Source organism: Chinchilla lanigera, unplaced genomic scaffold, assembly GCF_000276665.1.
Source record: "Chinchilla lanigera isolate Chin_1 unplaced genomic scaffold, ChiLan1.0 scaffold00053, whole genome shotgun sequence".
Lineage (NCBI taxonomy): Eukaryota > Metazoa > Chordata > Mammalia > Rodentia > Chinchillidae > Chinchilla > Chinchilla lanigera.
This window is the reverse complement of record NW_004955454.1, coordinates 5,669,399-5,687,870: the sequence shown is the minus strand read 5'-3', so window position 1 is coordinate 5,687,870 and position 18,472 is coordinate 5,669,399. Positions and strand designations below refer to the sequence as shown.

Below are 18,472 nucleotides of genomic sequence, written 5' to 3'. Positions count from 1 at the left end.
AAAAAAAAAAAAAAAAAAGGGGAAGAAACTATACTGAGGTTAGAGCGCAGCTTCCGATGTTGTTCTGAGGTCATTCATTTTGTGAACTGTGAATCTTCATCTTGGGAGAGTCTCCTCTATCATATTGAAGCTAATGAATCAACTTTGTAGGTTAATATTTGTCTAATGCAGAACCCCTTTTTACATTTGTAAGCCCAAGCTTACACCAGTGTTTGGCACAAATTAAGTGAGTCAGGGAGTATGGAAAAAAATTGTTATGCAAGCCGTGAAATTACATCGGTTTTGAAAGTGTATAATCAGTCCTGGGTTAACTTGTTCAGTGTTTGAATATGTGTCATCCCTTCAAGTTTGTGGGCATTAGGAACCTGACAGTGCGCCTGTAATCCTAGCTGGGCAGGAGGCAGCTGGGCAGGAGGATCTCTTGAATCTAGGAGTTCACAACCAGCCTGATCCAAAAAGCTAGACTTCCTCTCTCAAAAAGAGGAATGTAGCCAGGCATGGTTGTGCACGCCTGTAATCCCAGCACTCGGGAAGCTGAGGCAGGAGGATCGTGGGAAGTTCAAGACCAGCCTGGGCTACAAAATAAGCACAAGGCCAGCCTGAACTGCATAGTGAGATCCTGTCTCAAAAAAAAATATATATATATATATATGTATATGTATATATGTATATATATGGCAGAAAGCCTCTGGGGGGTGGTATAGATCTGTAGATTATTTATACATATATAACCAGAGAAATAGCGGTTTCCACTTGTCTTGCTAATTGACATCCTGAAAGCACAGTCGTTGCATTTACTAGTCATATTGCCAGTAGTTTTCCCAGAGAAGAAAGTTTAAGGCTGCAGTATTATATCTGCAAGGGTTAGAGAACTAACTGCTTTTTTCCAAGTACTAGGAAAATTCTCTGACTAAAGCGCACTGGTTTATGAATCTTAGATGAGCAATAAAATTTTTTTCATTCACTGTTTCCATTCCTTTGAAAAAATGTCATTTCATTTTATTAACCTAATATGCACTAAGAAAAGCGAGGAGGTTCATCTCTTTTGGATTTGTGTAAATAACGGCAAGTATAGATGACAAAAATAGCATCTATGGAGACGTTTAAGAAATCTCCAGTACCTTTACAGAAAATGACGCCTTGAGCAGTTACCATTGCTTCTGATTTTGAGCATAAGAAAAACTTAAACTTGGCACAGTGGCAAAGTACAGTGCCTTCCACATTTTTTTTTTTTTAGATCGGCTTGCCCTGTAAATCAGGCTAGCTTGAACTCACTGTATAGCCCAGGTTGGCCTCGAATTCTTGGGGATGCTTCTGCCTCGGTCTCCCGAGTGCTGGGATCACAGGTGTGCGCCACCACGCCCGGCCTCTCCGGTTGGCCTTTAGCAGTCCTCATGCTGAGTCCCTCCTTCCTCGTGTTCTCGTCTTTGTGCCTGTTAGGGTAAGAGTAAGGCTTTCGCAGGACTGCTGCGGCGCAGGAGTGAAGCAGTGTTTGTCCCTGTGTGGCTATCGAAGTCGTTTTTACTTTATGTGAAGTGGAAGGAACGAGGAAAGCTTGTTTACTGTCCGTCCCCCACCACACACAAGTAAACGCCATGAGGCAGAGTTTGTTTGGGGGATTTTTGTGGTGCTGGGGATCAAACCCAGGGCCTTGTGCCTGCTAGATGAGCACTCTTCCGCTGAGCTGCACCCCAGCCCATTATTTTGTCAAAGATTTGAAGGAAGCTGACTCCAAAAAAAATTTTTTTTTTTAATTTACTGGGTTAGCAGAAAGAAAAGTAATTTTTTTTTAAAGGAGTGGAGTTAAATGTCCTGAAGGGCTTGGGCTAGTTCCTGGTCTGGAACTCCTGGTTGACTGTAAATAGCCTTCTCTGACTTGGTGACCGGAGTGCCTTTTGCTTTGGGCTGGGCTGATCAAGTCAAATCTGGTGGCGGGGAGTCCAGCAGCAGGGGTGGAGGCAGGTGGTGCAGGTTAGAATGAGTTCACCTTTGGAGGCCGGTCGTGTGTTTTGTGGCATTCACAAACACCGTCTTTGATGAGTGTTTGGTTAAACGACTAACCACCCAGGCCCTCTCCCACGGACCAGGCCAGTGCTCTGCCGCTGAGCCACAAGCCCAGCCCTAGTTAAACTTCCTTGAAATTCCAGACGCTGGGCTATCTTCCTAGTGGAAACACCGCTCCTCTGTCTGACCACATGCACCCCCTCTAAGTGGGGCTGATCTTTAAACAAGATCAGTGATTTTCCCTAGTCGCACCTGACTCAGTTACCCCACGTTTTCCAAGACTTGAGGTTTTGTAAGCGTTGCATAATCTGTGGAATAGCTTTTGACTGTCGAAGTGTGTTAGCTCCACAAGGGTGGTGTGGCTGCTAAGAATCTTGTTAAAAGAACGACTGTCTGTATTTCTGCTTCCTTTTGGTAGTCATGCTGGGATTGAACCCCGGGCCTAGTGTGTGCTAGGCACACATTCTGGGCCACTGAGCCCCAGCCCCGGGTCCGGTTGTTCTTTCTACAGACTATTTTTGTTTTGTTTTGTTTTGTTTTGTTTTCTTTGTTTGTTTTTGAGACAGGGCTGGCCCTGAACTCACTGTGTAGGCCAGGTTGGCGTCAAACTCAGAGATCCTCCAGCCTCAGCCTCCCAAGTGCCAAGATTACAGGGGTGCATACCACACCCAGCCAAAGTCCTTTTAGAAGTCTGCAGTGGGCTTTATTCTCCAGTTGTAGCCAGCGAGCCAAAACAGTATTTGCCAGGTCCCCGGCCTGGTAGTTTGGTTGTGGAAAGTGTTGAGTCACTGTGGTGGTGGAAGTGCCGACTGCCTGGCCCGGGTGATCATGGTGAGACGTTCAGGAGAGATTTCACGAAGGAGGTGGTAGTTACGCTGAGGCTGGAGATGTTAGGAAGGTGGCGAGGTTTGGAGTCTTGGAGGTAAGGAAGAACGGTGAGCTCTAGGGACTGAAAGAACGAAGCGTTTGAGGAGCCGTGAGTAGTGCCGGGTTTGTTGAGTGTGCAGCTGGAAAGGCAGAGGGATCGGGTGATGCCCTTTCTAGGATCTGTGCTTCAAGAGGAGTGGAGGGACACGTGAGAAGCTGGCTTTTTGCGTGTGTGTTTTCTGAGACAGGGTCTTGCTGTGTAATTCAGGCCAGCCTTGAACTCACTGTATAACCCAGGCTGGCCTCAAACTCAAGGAGATCCTCCTGCCTCAGCCCCCAAGTGCTGCAGTTACAGGTGTGCTCCACTGTGCCCAGGCCAGCCTTTTTTAAGGAGCCGGGCTGGCGGCAGGGAGCTATTTAGACGTTGTTGCAGTGATTTAACTGAGAGGTGATGGCAGCAGCGAGGGCGGCGGCTGTGGGCAGATTTAAAAAGTAAAGTGCTGGAGAGAGACTCAGTCGGGCTTGGTGACTGGCTGCGAGGACCAGGCTGGGACTGAGCGCAGCGTGGAGTAGAGAGGGACTGCAGCTAAGGGGAGTGTGAGGTGGGTCACTGTGGGAACGGCACTGTCCCCGAAAGCTGTCTGAGGAACAGGACAAGGAGGGTGTGGCCCCAAAGGAGACTGGAAGAGGAAGAAGAGAGGGCACCCTGGAAGCCAAAGGAAGGCCGGCGTCACATCCAGAGACAGGGGCGGGGTCTGAGACAGGGGCGGGGTCTAGGGCGAGGGGATTGCGGTCACCTTGGGGAGAGCACTCGGTCGGGTGGAGGTGTGGAGACCTGACGGTAAACGGAGGCGCCCCTCCCCTGCACGCTGAACCCAGGATCTTCTGCGCTGAGGTACGTCCCAGGCCCTTTCAAAAGTTTTATTTTGGGACAGGGTCTCACTGAGTTACCCCAGCTGGGCTCGAACTTGCAGTCCTTCTGCGTCACCTCCCCCGGGCCTGCGCCACCAGCCCGCTTTGTAGGTGGCTTTTGGACATGTTTTGTTAGAGACAGGGGCGAGGCGGTGGTGGCTGAAGGAGTCTGAAGGGGAGGAGGTGTGTGGCATCCTCTGAAACAGCCCAGTTGCTGGAGGGTTGGGTGGTGCTGTGTATCTGTGCTGTTAAATACAGCATCTGGGGCTGGGGATGTAGCTCAGCGGTGTGGCGCCTGCCTGGCAAGCACAAGGTCCTGAGTTCAATTCCCGGTACCCCCACACACACCTAAAGAAGGCATCCTGCCCATTTGCTGGAAAATATTCCTAATTGTAAGTTTTCCTGAGGGCAGAAACTATCTTATTTATCCTTGTATTCAACAACTGGCACATGATATGTATTTAACTGGTAATCACTGAATAAATCAAAAAAGATAGATACTACGTTTTCTTCCCTTTTTGATTCAAAACTAGTATTTTTCTTAACAGATTAAGCACATGATGGCTTTCATTGAACAAGAAGCCAATGAGAAAGCAGAAGAAATAGATGCAAAGGTGAGTTCTATTTTCTAGTTTTAAGAAGTTCCGGAAGCTTTGTACTGCTTTGTTTTGCTAACCAATGCCATGGTTAAACTGTCTAACAGTACATCATGTAGAGCTCGTAAGATGATGTCTGCATCTGTAATGCTAAATTTGACGGGCTGAGATGTGGCTCCGAGGTTAAGCGCTTGCCTGGCACGCAGGGGCCCCTGGGTTCAATCCTCACTGCAAATTAAAAGTTCTGATTGCTATTAAGCGTACTGAAATTTATGTGGTGGGTAGAAAAGTAATAAACGGGTTCATTTGCTCATGGAATCCCAAAGTCAGACATTTAGTATCTGTGATTATTGTAATAGTTGGCTGGGGCAGGGTGTAGTATTCTGTTTTTGTCTTGCTTTTCTAACAAGAGTGTGCTGCACAAAGTGAAGTTTGCAAGTATATACAGCATAAAATGAGAGCCCTTGTATATCACAAAAGTGACAGCATTTACAGGCTTTTTTTTCCCCCCCAGTACTGGGGATTGGACTCACGGACTTTGCACTGAGCTACATTCCCAGCCCTTTTTTATTTTTTATGTAGAGACAGTTGCTAAGGTAACCAGGCTGACCTCAAAATTGCCCTCCTCCTGCCTCAGCCTCCCAGAGTGCTGGTGTTACAGGTGTACCACCACTATGCCTGGCAGCATTTAAAGTTTTTTTTTTTTTAGCATTTAAAGTTATTATTATTTTTTTAAAGAAGGGGAATATTTATTGGAATTGTAGGGAGTTGTAAACCTTTCTTTCTTTCTTTCTTTCTTTGGGACAGTTTCACTGTGCACTTTAGGCTGGTCTTGAACTCACCGTGTAGCCCAGTCTGGCCTCGAACTCATGGCAATCCTCCTGCCTCAGCCTCCCAAGTACTGGGATTACAGGTGTACACCATGCCTGGCCTTATTTTTTTGAGACTGGGTCTCACTTTGTAGTACAGGCTGGCCTTGAATTCACTGTGTGGCCCAGGCTGGACTCAAACTTGCGATGAACCTCCTGCTTTGTCCTCTTGAGTGCTCGGATTATAAGAGTATGCCACCATGCCTGGCTATCATTTAAATTTGTTGTAAGCCAGACACAGTTGTATGTACGTGTAGTCCCATCTACTTAGGAGGTGGGGGCAGGCAGATGCTTTGGTCCGGGAGATCAAGACCACCCTGGAAAACCTAGTGAGACCACCCCCCATCATTAAAAACGACCCTTTTTTTTTCAGACATGGCGGCACACAACAGCATCTCAACGCTCTGGGAGGCTGAGGCAGAAGGGGCATAAACGCTACCCTGGCCTGGCCAACTTATGGACTTAGGAGGCTCATGTCTTTCTCAAAAAATAAAAATAAAGAAAACACTGAGCAGTAGTTTAGTATGAAGACTCCAGGTTCAATCCCTGATATTGCAGAAGTTTTTAAAATTTTTAACTTATAGATATTTCTGATTGCACATTGTTTATACCAATTAACATAATTTCTTTTTTTCTTTCTGTTTTGAGACAGGGTCTCCCTGTGTAGTTCAGGCTGGCCTTGAGCTCACTGTGTAGCCCAGGCTGGCCTCAGACTTGGAGCAAGCCTCCTGCGTCAGCCTCGAAAGTGCTAGGAGAAGGTATTTACCTTAGAGTGTTACAAGTACCTGTGCCAAGCGTAAACAACTGAGTTAGTAACTTTGGCTAAATTTTCCATAATCCTAATTTCTTAATGCTTGAAAATCGTAGACCCCTAATATATTGCCAAGGTAACATTTTTTAAGTGTGTTGGCTCAGTAACTCACACTAAATGAAACTAATAATGTATTTTGCGTAATTTATAACTTAAAAGGGACCGTTAACCCGTCATATTTTTTCAGCTAATGAAAGGACACTGTTTTTAATCATCTCATTTTACGAGACGGGTCATTAAGACTGAATTTACTGAGCAAATTTTATAGGCAATGAACCAAACTCTATGTTCTTTTCATTAGCCCGTGAATGAGAAAGTAGATTAAGTATAAACTATGTCATTTATATAAGTTTTATTTTCATGAACAGGATCTTCTGATTATACCTTTATACCTCTGGGGCTGGGTGGCAGTACCTTTTTGAGGAGGGCCAGTACAGGAGATTGAGTCCAGGTTCTCCACACTGAGCTATGTCAGCACCCCTTTTTTTGTTTTTGTTTTTAGTTTTGTTTGGGCAGGGCTTGAACTTGCAATCCTCCTGCCTCAGCCTCCCAGAATCCTGGGATTACAGGCATAGTCCAGCACCTCTGACTTGGGTACTGTAACCCCTGATTAAAATATTTACTCTTCTGCTTCACTGTTTATAGTAAAAGCACTGCTCTTTTCAAATAAACTAGCAGTTTGAAGATGAGCACCACAATAACTTTGCTGTTTCAGATGTGGAGTAAGTGGTCATAAGCAAATGCCCCTTCTCACTAGCTGCTGAAAATAAGACTGCTGGATGTGGTAGTGCACTTCTGTAATCCCAGGACTCAAGAGACCAGGGCAAGAGAATTTCCATGAGGTCAAAGCCAGCGAGGGTTACATAGTGAGTTCAAGGCCAGCCTACCTCAAAAAAATAAAAGAAGCAAAAAAACTGTTTGCCCAAATCTAATGTATGAATTAATGTTAATCCATTCCCTTGTAGGCAGAAGAAGAGTTCAACATTGAGAAAGGTCGCCTCGTGCAAACCCAAAGGCTGAAGATCATGGAATACTATGAGAAGAAAGAAAAGCAGATTGAGCAGCAGAAGAAAATGTAGGTGGATCGTGGCCACAGCAGGAAGCGAGAGAGCTTTCAAAAGTACACAGGGCTGAGGCTGCCGATGAGTGCTGGGGGACTTGCTCTTCCTGGGTGAGGGTGATGGCCTGGGTCCAAGCCTAGCACCCTCTTCTGGACGAGAGGGCTGCAGGCACTTTGGAGTCCAGTTCTGACTATCTACTTCTTGTCTGACCCTTCTTTCCTTTTGAAGGCGGAAGCCTCTTCCCTTTTGTGGTGCTCGAGCTTTGCTCATGCTAGACAAGCACTTTACCCCTGAACTACATCCCCCACCTTCACATGAGTGTTGAAAGAGTAAATTGAAAAAACTAATGTGCAGATCCTAGCCAGGTGGTAAGCACTCATTAAATATGTCCTTATCCTTGTTTTTATTTTTGAGATAAGGTCTCTTATGTAGTTCAGTCTGGCCTTGAATTTGAGGTGATCTTCCTGACTCAGCCTCCCAAGTTCAGGGATTACATTATAGGCATTTGCCACCATGCCTAGCTGTCCTTATCTTTGAAAATAAGTTGGTAGAAACCTGTGTGTATCTCAGTATGGTTCCCTTGGAAAGAGAGCTCTTTGTTGCTTATCAGGTCCTCGTTGTATGGGCAGAGGGAGCTGTATATTTCTTCCTCCAGTTTCTGTTTGCTGTGCTGTGTGCTGATACTATTTTCTCCTCACTTTTGCAGTCAGATGTCCAACTTGATGAACCAGGCGAGGCTGAAAGTCCTCCGAGCAAGAGATGACCTCATCACTGTGAGTAACTAGAGCTGTCAGTTACAAAGCGATAAAATGTTTATTCATTCACCCATTGTGCGGAGTCACTTGTCCACATTAAGGAGTCGGTGAATCACTTGTCGGGTTGTTGCTAGGTGTTGTGTGGTAGATGCAGACATAAGGAAGAGGTAGGCCCCGACTTCAAGGACTTTGCTGACCTGCAGAGCAGGAGGCTCTCCGCAGCACCGAGGTGTGGGCGCATGCGTGCCCGAGGTGGAAAGGTGGGCGGGGCGGGGGGCTGTGAGCAGCTGCCCGCGGGCGGTAGAGAGCCGTGGAAGCTTCTGTTCTGAGCTGTGCACCGGCCGGGCCACGGTATGAGGGTGCAGGCGCAGTGTGACCAGGAGAGCCGAGAGCCAGGAAGACGTGTGGGGAGCATCCCGGCCACGTGAGGAGGAGGCCGGAAGCCTACGGAGCGCAGCACTTCCTGGAGGAGGGCTTCAGGGGCTGGAGCTATATTCAGGAACCTGGCAGGTACCTGCGTTTCCACTGCTGCTCCTTACTGCGGAGGCCTGAGAGTCCTTCTGAAATGAGAATGAAGATAAACACTGGGAAGGAAGAACCGGTTTCCATTTTCTGCACATAAGACTGTCCGTGCAGAACTAGTAGTTCATCCGGAAAAGTCAGTGGGTTCACAGAGAGTGCAGAGAGACGCATACTTCCCCCGTGCCAGAGTAACGGAGTAGCAGGGGCAGTGAGAAGTAGACCCCCAGAAGCTGGCCACGGTGGTGCGCACCTGTAATCCCAGCACGCAGGAGGCTGAGGCTGGATGATCGCAAGTTCAGGCCCAGCCAGGGGAACTCAGGGACTTAGTGAGACCCCTGCCTCAAAATTTAAAAAAATTGGAAAAGGACTGGGTATAGCTCAGTTGCAGCGGCCCAGGGTTCAATCCTTAGGATTGGGGAAAAAGTCTAAATGGGGCAATCATTTTTCGTCTCTAAACAGGTTATCAGATGATAGCGATTTTCTTTTCCCACTGGTGGTATTATCTCACCAGCTGTGCATGGCTCTATGGTTTTCATTTTTCTGAGACGAGGTCTTGTGTGTCTGGTTGGGTTGGCCTGAACTCTGGGCTCAGACTTGTGATCCCAGAATGCTGGACCACCGCGCCTGTCTTTTCATTATAGAAGTCAATTTTCCTTATAGACAAACAAGAAAGTACAAACCAGCGTAAATAAAATCATTCACAATCTAGTTTCCCTTCGGCTGTGGATTTAGCTCAGTGGTATAAGCGCCTGCCTGGCAACTGTGAGGTTGTGAGTTTGATTCCTGGTACCAAAAAAAAAATAAATAAATAAAAAAATAAAAAATAGGGCCAGGGATATAGCTCAGCGGCATAAGCGCTTTCCCTGCAAGCCTGAGGTCCTGAATTCAATTCCCAGCACCAGTGAATGAATGAATGAATGAATTTTTTTTTTGTTTTTTAAAGAGGCATGTGTCAAAATCTAGCCTCCCAGAGATAAATGGTTGCTACTTTGATCTGTCCTCAAGTGGGGCTGGAGCTAAACCTCGGTGGTAGAGCCAAGGTGTAGCGTGCACAAGGCCCTGGATTCTGTCCCCAGGACGGCAAAAGGCAAGGCACAGCCTCATCTGACCGTTGCAGCAGCGTGCTCGCAGAGCTGTCATATAGTGCTCTGCCAGGCTGAGCTCTGAGCAGGAGCACCGGGGGCGTTTTAGCTGCCGCCTGTGGGACTGAGCACAGCGCCTGCCTTAGCATGTGCCTGAAGCGAGGCCTCTCATGGCACGCTGCCCTAACTACCCCGACGTGTACCTCACTGTTCCTTTCCACTCCGCAGGACCTGCTAACCGAAGCAAAGCAGAGACTCAGCAAGGTGGTGAAAGAGACAACCAGGTACCAAGTACTGCTGGATGGACTGGTGCTCCAGGTACTCTCTCTCCCTTTTTTGTTTTTGTTTTGAGACAATGCCTGATATACTCTTATAAGCCACATCTACCATGTGTGGTCATTCTAAGAAAATCACAGGATCTGCAGGCCTGGTGGCACACACCTGTAAACCTAGCACTTGGGAGGCTGAGGCAGGAGGATCACCACAAGTTTCAGGCCAGCCTGTACTACATAGTGAGACCCTGTCTCAAGAAACCAAAAAAGAAAATTTCAGGATCTGTTGGAAACCAGCTCTGTATCTGTTTCTTCCTCTTGGCTGTTTTCCTTAACTCTACCTCGTTTAAAGTGTAAGTGTAGCAGCCCACGCCCTGGGAAGCTGAAGCAGGAGAATTACAACTTTGAGCCAAGTCTGACCCAGGTGACCTAGCAATACCCTGTCTCAAAAGAAAAATTAATTAGTCAGATGTGTTGGCACACACCTATAATCGCAGCACTGAAGAGGCTGAAGCAGGAGGATCACCATGACTTCTGAGATCAGCTTGAACTACATAGTGAGTTCAAAGCCAGCCTGTCTTGGTTACTTTTCTCGAGTTGCTGAGACAAAATACCTGACGCCCAAAATTAAGGAAGGAAGGGTTTATTTCACTTACAGTTTGTGGAGGTTTTAGTCCATACTTGGCAGGTTACAAGGCAGAGTGGCACATGGCAGAGGGCTACAGCTCACGGGGGCAGAACACAGCAAAGCAACAAGCACAAAAGCCAGGAGTGGCCGCAAGCAGCCTCTTCCTCTCCCTTACATATGCAAACTATCCACCCCTGGGCGGGTGTAGCTCTCACACCCATAATCAATCAAACTCTAAAAGCCTGCCCCATGACCGCATGAGGCTTTGGGGGGACACCCAGACACAAACCATAACACAGCCTAAATTGTATAGCAAGACCCTGTTTCAAAAAACCAAACAAATAAGTAAGGGAAGGAGGGAGGGCAGGCTGGGGATGTAGGTTAGTGCCACCAAAAGAAAAAAGGGAAGAAAAGGCTGCTACAAGGAAGGATAGCAAAGGGAAACAGCTTGGGGCATCTGGCTGGATGAGACCAAGACTTTAGGCGTGCTGCTCTGACGTGGTCTTACTGCTCCTTTCTAACTTGAGGCTCAAGTCTCCTTGCAACTTGCAGTTTTCAGCTTCCTTAGTTTGATTTTTACCATTAAAACACTTGCTTCAGATAGCGTTGTTCACTGCTGGGGTGTGAGCCCTCATTTTCCTCGTGCTCATGACGAAGCGTGTGGTGGCTGTGCTGGGCTGGATCAGCAGGGCGTCTGGCTGTTTGTCTGGCCATGGCATCAGGCCCTGGCCTGTCATGGGGGGCCCTGTCTTCTGTCATGTGGGGGTCCGTTTCTCCACGGGCAGGGAAAGCACATTAGGGGTGTAGTTTGCATTTTCCCCTGACGACACCTGACTGTTTCTTACAGGGTTTATACCAGCTCTTGGAGCCCCGGATGATCGTGCGCTGCAGGAAACAAGATTTCCCTTTGGTAAAGGTAAAGAACTTGGGAGAGGGAAAAAAGAATTTTTTTTTGTAGTAATGGGGCTTGAACCCAGGGCACTGCCACTGATCTACATCTTCAGCCCTTATTTCTAAACTTACTTAATGAGATACTGACTCATTAAGTTGTTAAGTTGCACAGGCTGGGCTAGAACTTGGGATCCTCCTGCCTCAGCCTATGGGAATGCTGGGATTACAGATGTACCACCATGCCTGGCCCGTTCCCTTTTAAGGTAATAAGATCTCATCTTACATGTGCCACGTTTTGCTTATGCATTCCTCCAGTGATGGTGCGTGGGTCGTTTTCACCTCCTGGCTCTTGGGATGCTGTGGCTGTGTTTGTGGAAATGCAAGTGCATGTCTGAGTCTCTCCTCTGGACATGCTGGGCTGTAGGTGATTCTGGCGTGACTCTTTGAGAAAGTATCATACAGGTTCCCAGTCAGTTGTGTCATTTAATACTTGAACACAGTGCACAGCATCACCAGCACTTGTTTTTTGGTTCCATGGGGTTCTGTTTTTTTGGTGCCACGTTGTCCACACTGTCCGGGAACGCTGGCTTTAGCCGTCCTCCTGCCTCACCCTCCCCGGGGGTTGGGACTGCGGGTGCAGCCCGTGGTACCCGGCTGCGACATACAGCAGCCGTTCTGACGGGTGCAAAGTAGCGCCACCTTTTGTGCCATCACCCTCTCTTCTGCAGCTGTCAGCGCTGAACTTGGGGTCGGCACTGGTTTGGGGTGCAGCACATAGTTCATCCCCCGCCCCCAGAAAATTGCAAATAATGTAAAAAGCGCATAGCTACGCTCTCCGTGTCACGTCTCCCCGCGCAGCCCTCGTGCTCCGCGCCGGGGGAAGACGTCTTCCTCCCTCCTGCTCTCCACACCTGCACCTGCCAGGCCCACCGAGTGTCACAGGAGTCCCGCGCCTCTCTTCCCTCTGCATGCAGGCTCTCGGTTTACCCCCTTCAGTGTGGCACCAGTTTTCCTTCCCATTAGCAGAGCATCTTTTTAAATTTTTTTTTATCTGATTTAAATTTTTTGAGAGAGGGTCTTGCTATGTAGCCCTGGCTGGCCACAAACTCATGGCAATCCTGCCTCAGCCTCTCCAGTGCTGGGATTACCGGTGTGTGCCACCAGCCTGGCCAGAGCATCTATTTTCTTTTTTTTTTTTCTGGTACTGGGAATTGAACTCACGACCTCGCGCTTGCCAGGTGGGCGCTGTGCTACTGAGCTAAATCCCCAGCCCCTGCAGAGCATCTATTTTTAAATTTAAGGTTAGGCCGGGTGTGGTGGCGCACACCTATAATCCCAGAGCTTTGGAGGCTGAGGCAGAAGGATCCCTGCAAGTTCAAGACCAGCCTGAGCTACAAAGTGAGCTCAAGGCCAGGCTGACCTGCATAGCAAGACCCTGTCTCAAAAGACAAAAAAAAAGAATAAGTCTAAGGTTAGAAGGGTTATCCTTGCTTGTGTAATTGGTTTCTTGTTTGCTTTCAAATCTTTCATTCTTTTGTTTTCCAGGCTGCAGTGCAAAAAGCGATCCCTATGTACAAAATTGCCACCAAGAAAGATGTTGATGTTCAAATTGATCAGGAGGCCTACCTGCCTGAGGACATGTAAGGAGTGTTCTCGTCTTTGTTTTTTTTTTGGTTTTTCTCCGGTACCGGGAACCGAACTCACGACCTTGCGCTTGCCAGGCAGACGCTTTTGCCGCTGAGCTAAATCCCCAGCCCCTCGTCTTTGTTTTTTATTGTTGCTGTTTTGTTTTTTGAGACAGGGTCTCCCTATGAGGCCCAGACCGGCCTTAGCCTTTCAGTGATCCTCCTGCCTCAGCCTCCCGAGTGCTGGCTGGACCTTGTAAAAAGTGTGTTTTGAGCTGAGGGGTGAAACTCAGCGGCAGTGCAGACCTCTGTGTTGGACGCTGAGGAAGATAATCCTACTTGTTTGTTTTGTTTGTGGTACTAGGGGTTGAACCCGAGGCTTCTCACTGAGCTGTATCCCCAGCGCCCCCACCCCCCTTATGAGATCATCTCACTCAGTTGCCCACGCTGGGATCAGACTTCCTGCCTCAGCCTCTCAGAGTGCTGAAATTGCAGGTGTGTGTTACTACACTTGACTAATTTTTTGTTTTTTGGAGATCCTCCTGCCTCAGCCACCAATGCTGGGTAATCCCTGCTCCTAAGGAGATACCAGAAACAAGGGGCTGGGTGGGGACGTACCTTGATTAGTGTTGGTGAGCTCCTGGGTTTGAGCCACGGCACCCAAGCAGAACCAGAAAAACAACGTGATATTCATTCCATATCCTAATAATGAGAGTCGCATAACAGAGGCATTGTACCGACTGAGGAGGGACAGCCCTGGACTGGTGTCTCTCATGACCTTGCTTCTTTGGGCAGGGCTAGGAGCTCCTGACCAGCGTGGGCTGAGCGCGCTCCCCAAGTCACGTGTGTGTCACGTGCCTGCCTGGCCGGCAGCCGCACCAAGGAGTCCTTCATGCGGGACAGAGTCCCCGATGCATTAGGACTGCAGTAGGGAGCGTGGGACTAAGGTCTGCAAGATCTATGTCTGAGAACGTCATCGGAGTTGGGGCCTTTGTTGATGCACTAGGGACTGAGCCCCGGCCTCACAGCTCAGATTGGGTTTTGATCCTCCGTCCTGCCACTTGCTAGCTGTAACCTTGGACTCGTGACTGCCTCTCACTGAGCCTTGACTGTCCCCTCTGAGCGAAGGCAGCACCCGGGCTGGTGCGTGTGGGTGAGCTCCGTTACAGAAACTCGCCCCTCCTCCCCAGCACCGCAGAACAAGCGAGAGGCCCCGCTCCTCATCTGCATCTTGGGGCCAGGTGTGACCCTAGTGTCCATGTACCGTCACGTCCCCTGTGAGGGCTGAGGCCCAGCCCCGCCGTCCCGTGTGCTGACGTTTCTGGGCGGAACAGGTGTCTGTCACAAGGGAGGGAGAAAAACGAGGGCTGTGAGTCCTTCGCTGCCTGTTGCCCGGAGACTAGTTCTGGTTTCACGGCCACGTTCGGTGCTTTCTGGTTTCTTTTTCCAGAGCCTTTTAAACTGATGAGGGTTTATATTTATCCTGTGCAAAGTGACATTTAAATCTCGTCAGAGCCAGGCGTGGTGGCACACGCCTGCGATTCTAGCACTCAGGAGGCTGAGGCCGGAGTTCAAGTCTAGCCTGAACTACGCAGCAAGAGCCTGACTTAAAAACAAAAATCTTTGCAGGGCTGTCACTCCACTTTATTCAATCCCTATAAGCTGTTTGCTTATCTTAGGAAGTGGTCTGTATGCTGCAGCTCTCACAGTGTAGGAAGACTCGGCGGGCAGACAGGAGCCCTGTGGCAGACGGGCAGGACGCAGCCGGCGTGCTCTCAGGGCTCCTTTCTTAACACCCGAAGCGTGGGCCGCATAGAGCTTCGCAGAGGCACAATTTCAGCAAGAGCCACTGCGCCTTTATGAGGAATACAGGCTGCGTGGGAAAACCATGAGCAGATGAAACAAAGAAAGGGGGCGGCTGGGGATGTGCAGTAAGAAAAAAATACAAGATCTTTGTCCGGAACATTTTCCAAAGAACCACTCTGGGAGGCTGGGGCAGGAGGATCGCAAGGCCGAGCCCAGTCTGAGTAACTCAGTGACTTGGGCAGGTCCTATCTCAGCATTAGATAAAAGGGGTAGAGAACCTACTTCAGTGTGAATGCCTCGGGTTCAGCACCCAGTACCAAAAAAGTAAAAGAATTTTTTTCCCAAAGAACAGTTGCAAAGCCTTTTCTAGTGTTTGAGTGGTGGCCCGCTTATTCCGAGACACCTGATACCATGCTGTAGTAAGTGGGTTTCCTTCTCCGAGGTTCCCTGTGAAACAGTTTGACGTGTTTACTTTATGCCTCCAGTGCCTGGAGACTGCAGAGCGCAGTGACAAGGGCGGCGGGAGGTGTGCCTAGGGGAGGCCTCAGGGCGACGAGTGAGGGAGGCAGGTGGGAGGTGGTCCTGGTGAGTAGCCTCGGGCTTCACAGCTTCGTGTGGACTCCGATTGCAGAGGGAGAGGAAATCTGCCCTTTCCGTTCTGTTGGGGAGCACTGTCACATGGAAGGGGCAGTAACTTGTGCTATCACCACTGACACCTTGAACCCTTAGAGGTGTTTGAATTAATTTCAGGTCAGCGGCTCAGGCTGCTGGCTCTGAGAACCTAAATCGCCTTCCTGGGGCGGGGGTGGGGGTCGGTACGATAGGTGTTTGCCTTCCTCAACTCTAAACTTATTTTCTCTGTTCTTTGTAGAGCTGGCGGAGTTGAGATCTACAATGGGGATCGTAAAATAAAAGTTTCCAACACCCTGGAGAGCCGGCTGGATCTCATAGCCCAGCAGGTGAGTGGGGAGGGCGTCTCGTCACGCAGGCGGCTGATCGCCTTGAGGTGGCTCGAGGACACGTATTCCTGCGCGGGATTTCGGGTTTGTGCCGCCACGGTTTCTGGGAAGGAACGGGCGAGGCATGCAGTGGTATTTACAGGGCTGAGTTGCGTGGAGAGGTCGGAGTCTAACCCGGCCTGGTTTCTCCGGGATTCTGATGATTTTTTCTCCGGCAGACATCATGGGAGCTGGAGGAAAATCTGGGAGCGGGCTTAACACTACACAGCATGGGACAGCCCGGCTGCCTCCTGGAGGCTGGAGAGTGCGCTTACTCTGTAGGGAAAGACGGCCACCTTGGTCACACACACAACTCCTCTGCGCTTTTCTGATTTCATAGGTGACATCTTAGAATTTGGAGCACCCGCTTAAGTGATCTCTGGTGCTTACGGATGGGTATTTTTCCATATAGGTGCTATTCACTATACGTGAATAAAGCAAAGGTTGATTGTGACTGCATAATGAAGATACATATTAAATGCTTATGGATAGCATTTTTCTTTTATCTTTTATTTATTTATTTTTTTTTTTGTCTTTTTGAGACAGGGTCTCACTATGCAGTTCAGGCTGGCCTTGAGCTCACTTTGTAGCTGGGTTGGTCTCGAACTTTCAGCAATCCTCCTGCCTCAGCCTCCCGAGTGCTGGGATTATAGGCGTGTGGTACCACGTCCAGCAAGTTTTTCTATATTATGCAGTAATAACATTATCAAGTAAAATACTAAACATAGCTCATTTTTAAAGAGGAATGACGGGAACTGAAACATTTGAGGGCAGCGTTGGAAGGCCCCTCGCTCCCCACACCCTTCCACGTTGCACCAGTGAACTCCAGGAAGGAAGCTGGTAGCAGCCCGTTTTCCAATGCTGGCGTCTGCGTGCAGCAGTGGTCTGCTGCTGCTGGCGGCTTCCTGACAGCACTGTTGGCGTGCGCCCCGTCTCGTGACCAAAGCGAGTGCACGTCGCCATCGGGCAGTTTGAGTCTTAGAGCTGTGTGGCCACGCGCACGGCCCCCGTACTGAAATCAATCAGTCCCGCCTTCAGGGCTGGGTGTGTAGCTGGGTGACGGAGTCTTGCTTGTGTACCAAGCCCTGTGTTCTCTGCTCAGAGCCGGCTGCGGTTTCCTGTCTCAGCGGTCACGTTTCAGATGGCAGTCGTCGCGTGTCGCTGGTGGCTGCCACGTGACAGGGCACGGCCTTAGAAGTTTGAGGGTCACTCACGGTGGTGCGCACCTTCCACGTTCAAGCCAGCCTGGGCAGTTAGGGACTCGGTGAGACTTTGTCTCCAAAAAAGTATTTTTTAAAAAGGAGCTACAGGAGGCCCTGGGTTTAACTCCCCAGGACTGGGGAGAAAAAAACCTTGGAGGTTAAATCCTCCTGAGGAGCCGGGATGTAGCTGGGTGGCACAGCGCTAGACTAGCAAGCGCGAGGCTCTGAGTTCCAAAAAGAAACCCTCCTAAGGATTCGTTCGTCACCACGAGGGCTTGAGCACAAGCTTGCGTCCCGTCCCGAGTGCTCTGCGCAGTCACCGAGACGCAGCAGCGGGCGCTCAGCGAGGGGAGAATGCGGGGGGCGGGGGTGCTGCGAGGCGGAAACGCCCTCACAGTGCGTGTCCCCTCCCTCCACCGCAGGGCAGCAGGGCAGAGGCAGCACTTCTGATGTCTTTTTCACTTTCGCAGGCAGCGTGGGCTTAGTGAGGTTTCGGCGGCGCTGCATCTGCCCAGCGCGGGGCGGGGCGGGCTGTGCTTGCTGAGCTTTGAGACGGAAGGCAGCGAGCACCGCCTGTGGCCGGGAAGCGCGGCTCCCGACGGGCTCCCTGCTGATGGTGCTTCATTGAATTCTTTCTCCCCAGATGATGCCCGAGGTGCGGGGAGCCTTGTTCGGTGCGAACATGAATAGGAAGTTTTTGGACTAAGCCTTGGGGAAGTGGAGTGCGTCCTCTGAAGAAGAAGCAAGATTGTCTCTGTGGCTTCCTCTCGGCTGTTCTACTACTGTTCGCATTTACCAGTGACGCCCTTGTGCAGCGGGAGGGGCTCCCTTAGTTTGCAGGCCCCGCCCTGACCCTGGGTCCCGCAGCCCTGCGCAGGGCTCCCACCGCTTCTCCCCGCACTCTTTGGTCTCCAGGGCGCCCTGCATGCTGATCCCACCCTCTTGGTGTACGTTGCATGTGGGGCCTGCTGTCTTCCCAGCAGTACTGTTACCTGTTTGGGCCTAGACGTGTTCCTCATCTGTAAATGTGATTCAAAAGCTAAACCATGAAGATTCTTTATTTATTAAAACACAAGGTTTATGTGGGTTTAATTGTAATTTCTTACATAAGTCACTGCAGGTTTGTGCTTTGAGAGAGTAGAGTGGATGTTCTGCCAGGAGTGGTACAGGTGCCTACAGTCTTAGCAGCTCAGGAGGCTGAGGCAGGAGGATCACTAACCACTTGAGCCCAGAGCTCAGGGCCTGTCTGGGCAACATAGCAAGGCCCCGTTGCAAGAAGAAGTTCTTACCGAGGAAAGCATCAATCTCATGTCCTCAGGGTTTCCTCCCATTTCCCCAGACATCACCCCAGGTTGTTCTGCCTGGCCTTCCTTTCCACACAGTTGTTAATTTTCTGTTCCCAGAGAGTTTACAGCTGTTTTTTTTTTGTGTGTGTGTGTGATACTAGAGGTAGCCCTCAAGGCCTGGTAAGCTACACCCCAGTCCTGTGAGTTGTACAGCTTTACTGAGAGAATAGTTTTATCAGTTTAGGCAGTGTAAAAAAGAAACCGAAGTTTTTTGGGAAGGTTGCC

General features: G+C 49.5%; 1 protein-coding gene across 1 annotated transcript in view; it reads left to right on the top strand.

Moving 5' to 3' along the window:
- The window catches only part of Atp6v1e1 (ATPase, H+ transporting, lysosomal 31kDa, V1 subunit E1), an 18,741-nt gene extending 753 nt beyond the window's left edge, over window positions 1-17,988 (top strand). Inside the window, exons 2-9 of the mRNA XM_005395971.2 lie at window positions 4,332-4,397; window positions 7,025-7,134; window positions 7,827-7,893; window positions 9,708-9,797; window positions 11,227-11,295; window positions 12,816-12,910; window positions 15,573-15,660; window positions 17,545-17,988. Coding sequence (XP_005396028.1) covers window positions 4,332-4,397; window positions 7,025-7,134; window positions 7,827-7,893; window positions 9,708-9,797; window positions 11,227-11,295; window positions 12,816-12,910; window positions 15,573-15,660; window positions 17,545-17,607 — 648 coding nt within the window. The 3' untranslated portion in view covers window positions 17,608-17,988. The remainder of the gene's footprint in view (window positions 1-4,331; window positions 4,398-7,024; window positions 7,135-7,826; window positions 7,894-9,707; window positions 9,798-11,226; window positions 11,296-12,815; window positions 12,911-15,572; window positions 15,661-17,544) is intronic.
- The last annotated feature ends 484 nt before the right edge of the window (window positions 17,989-18,472 follow it).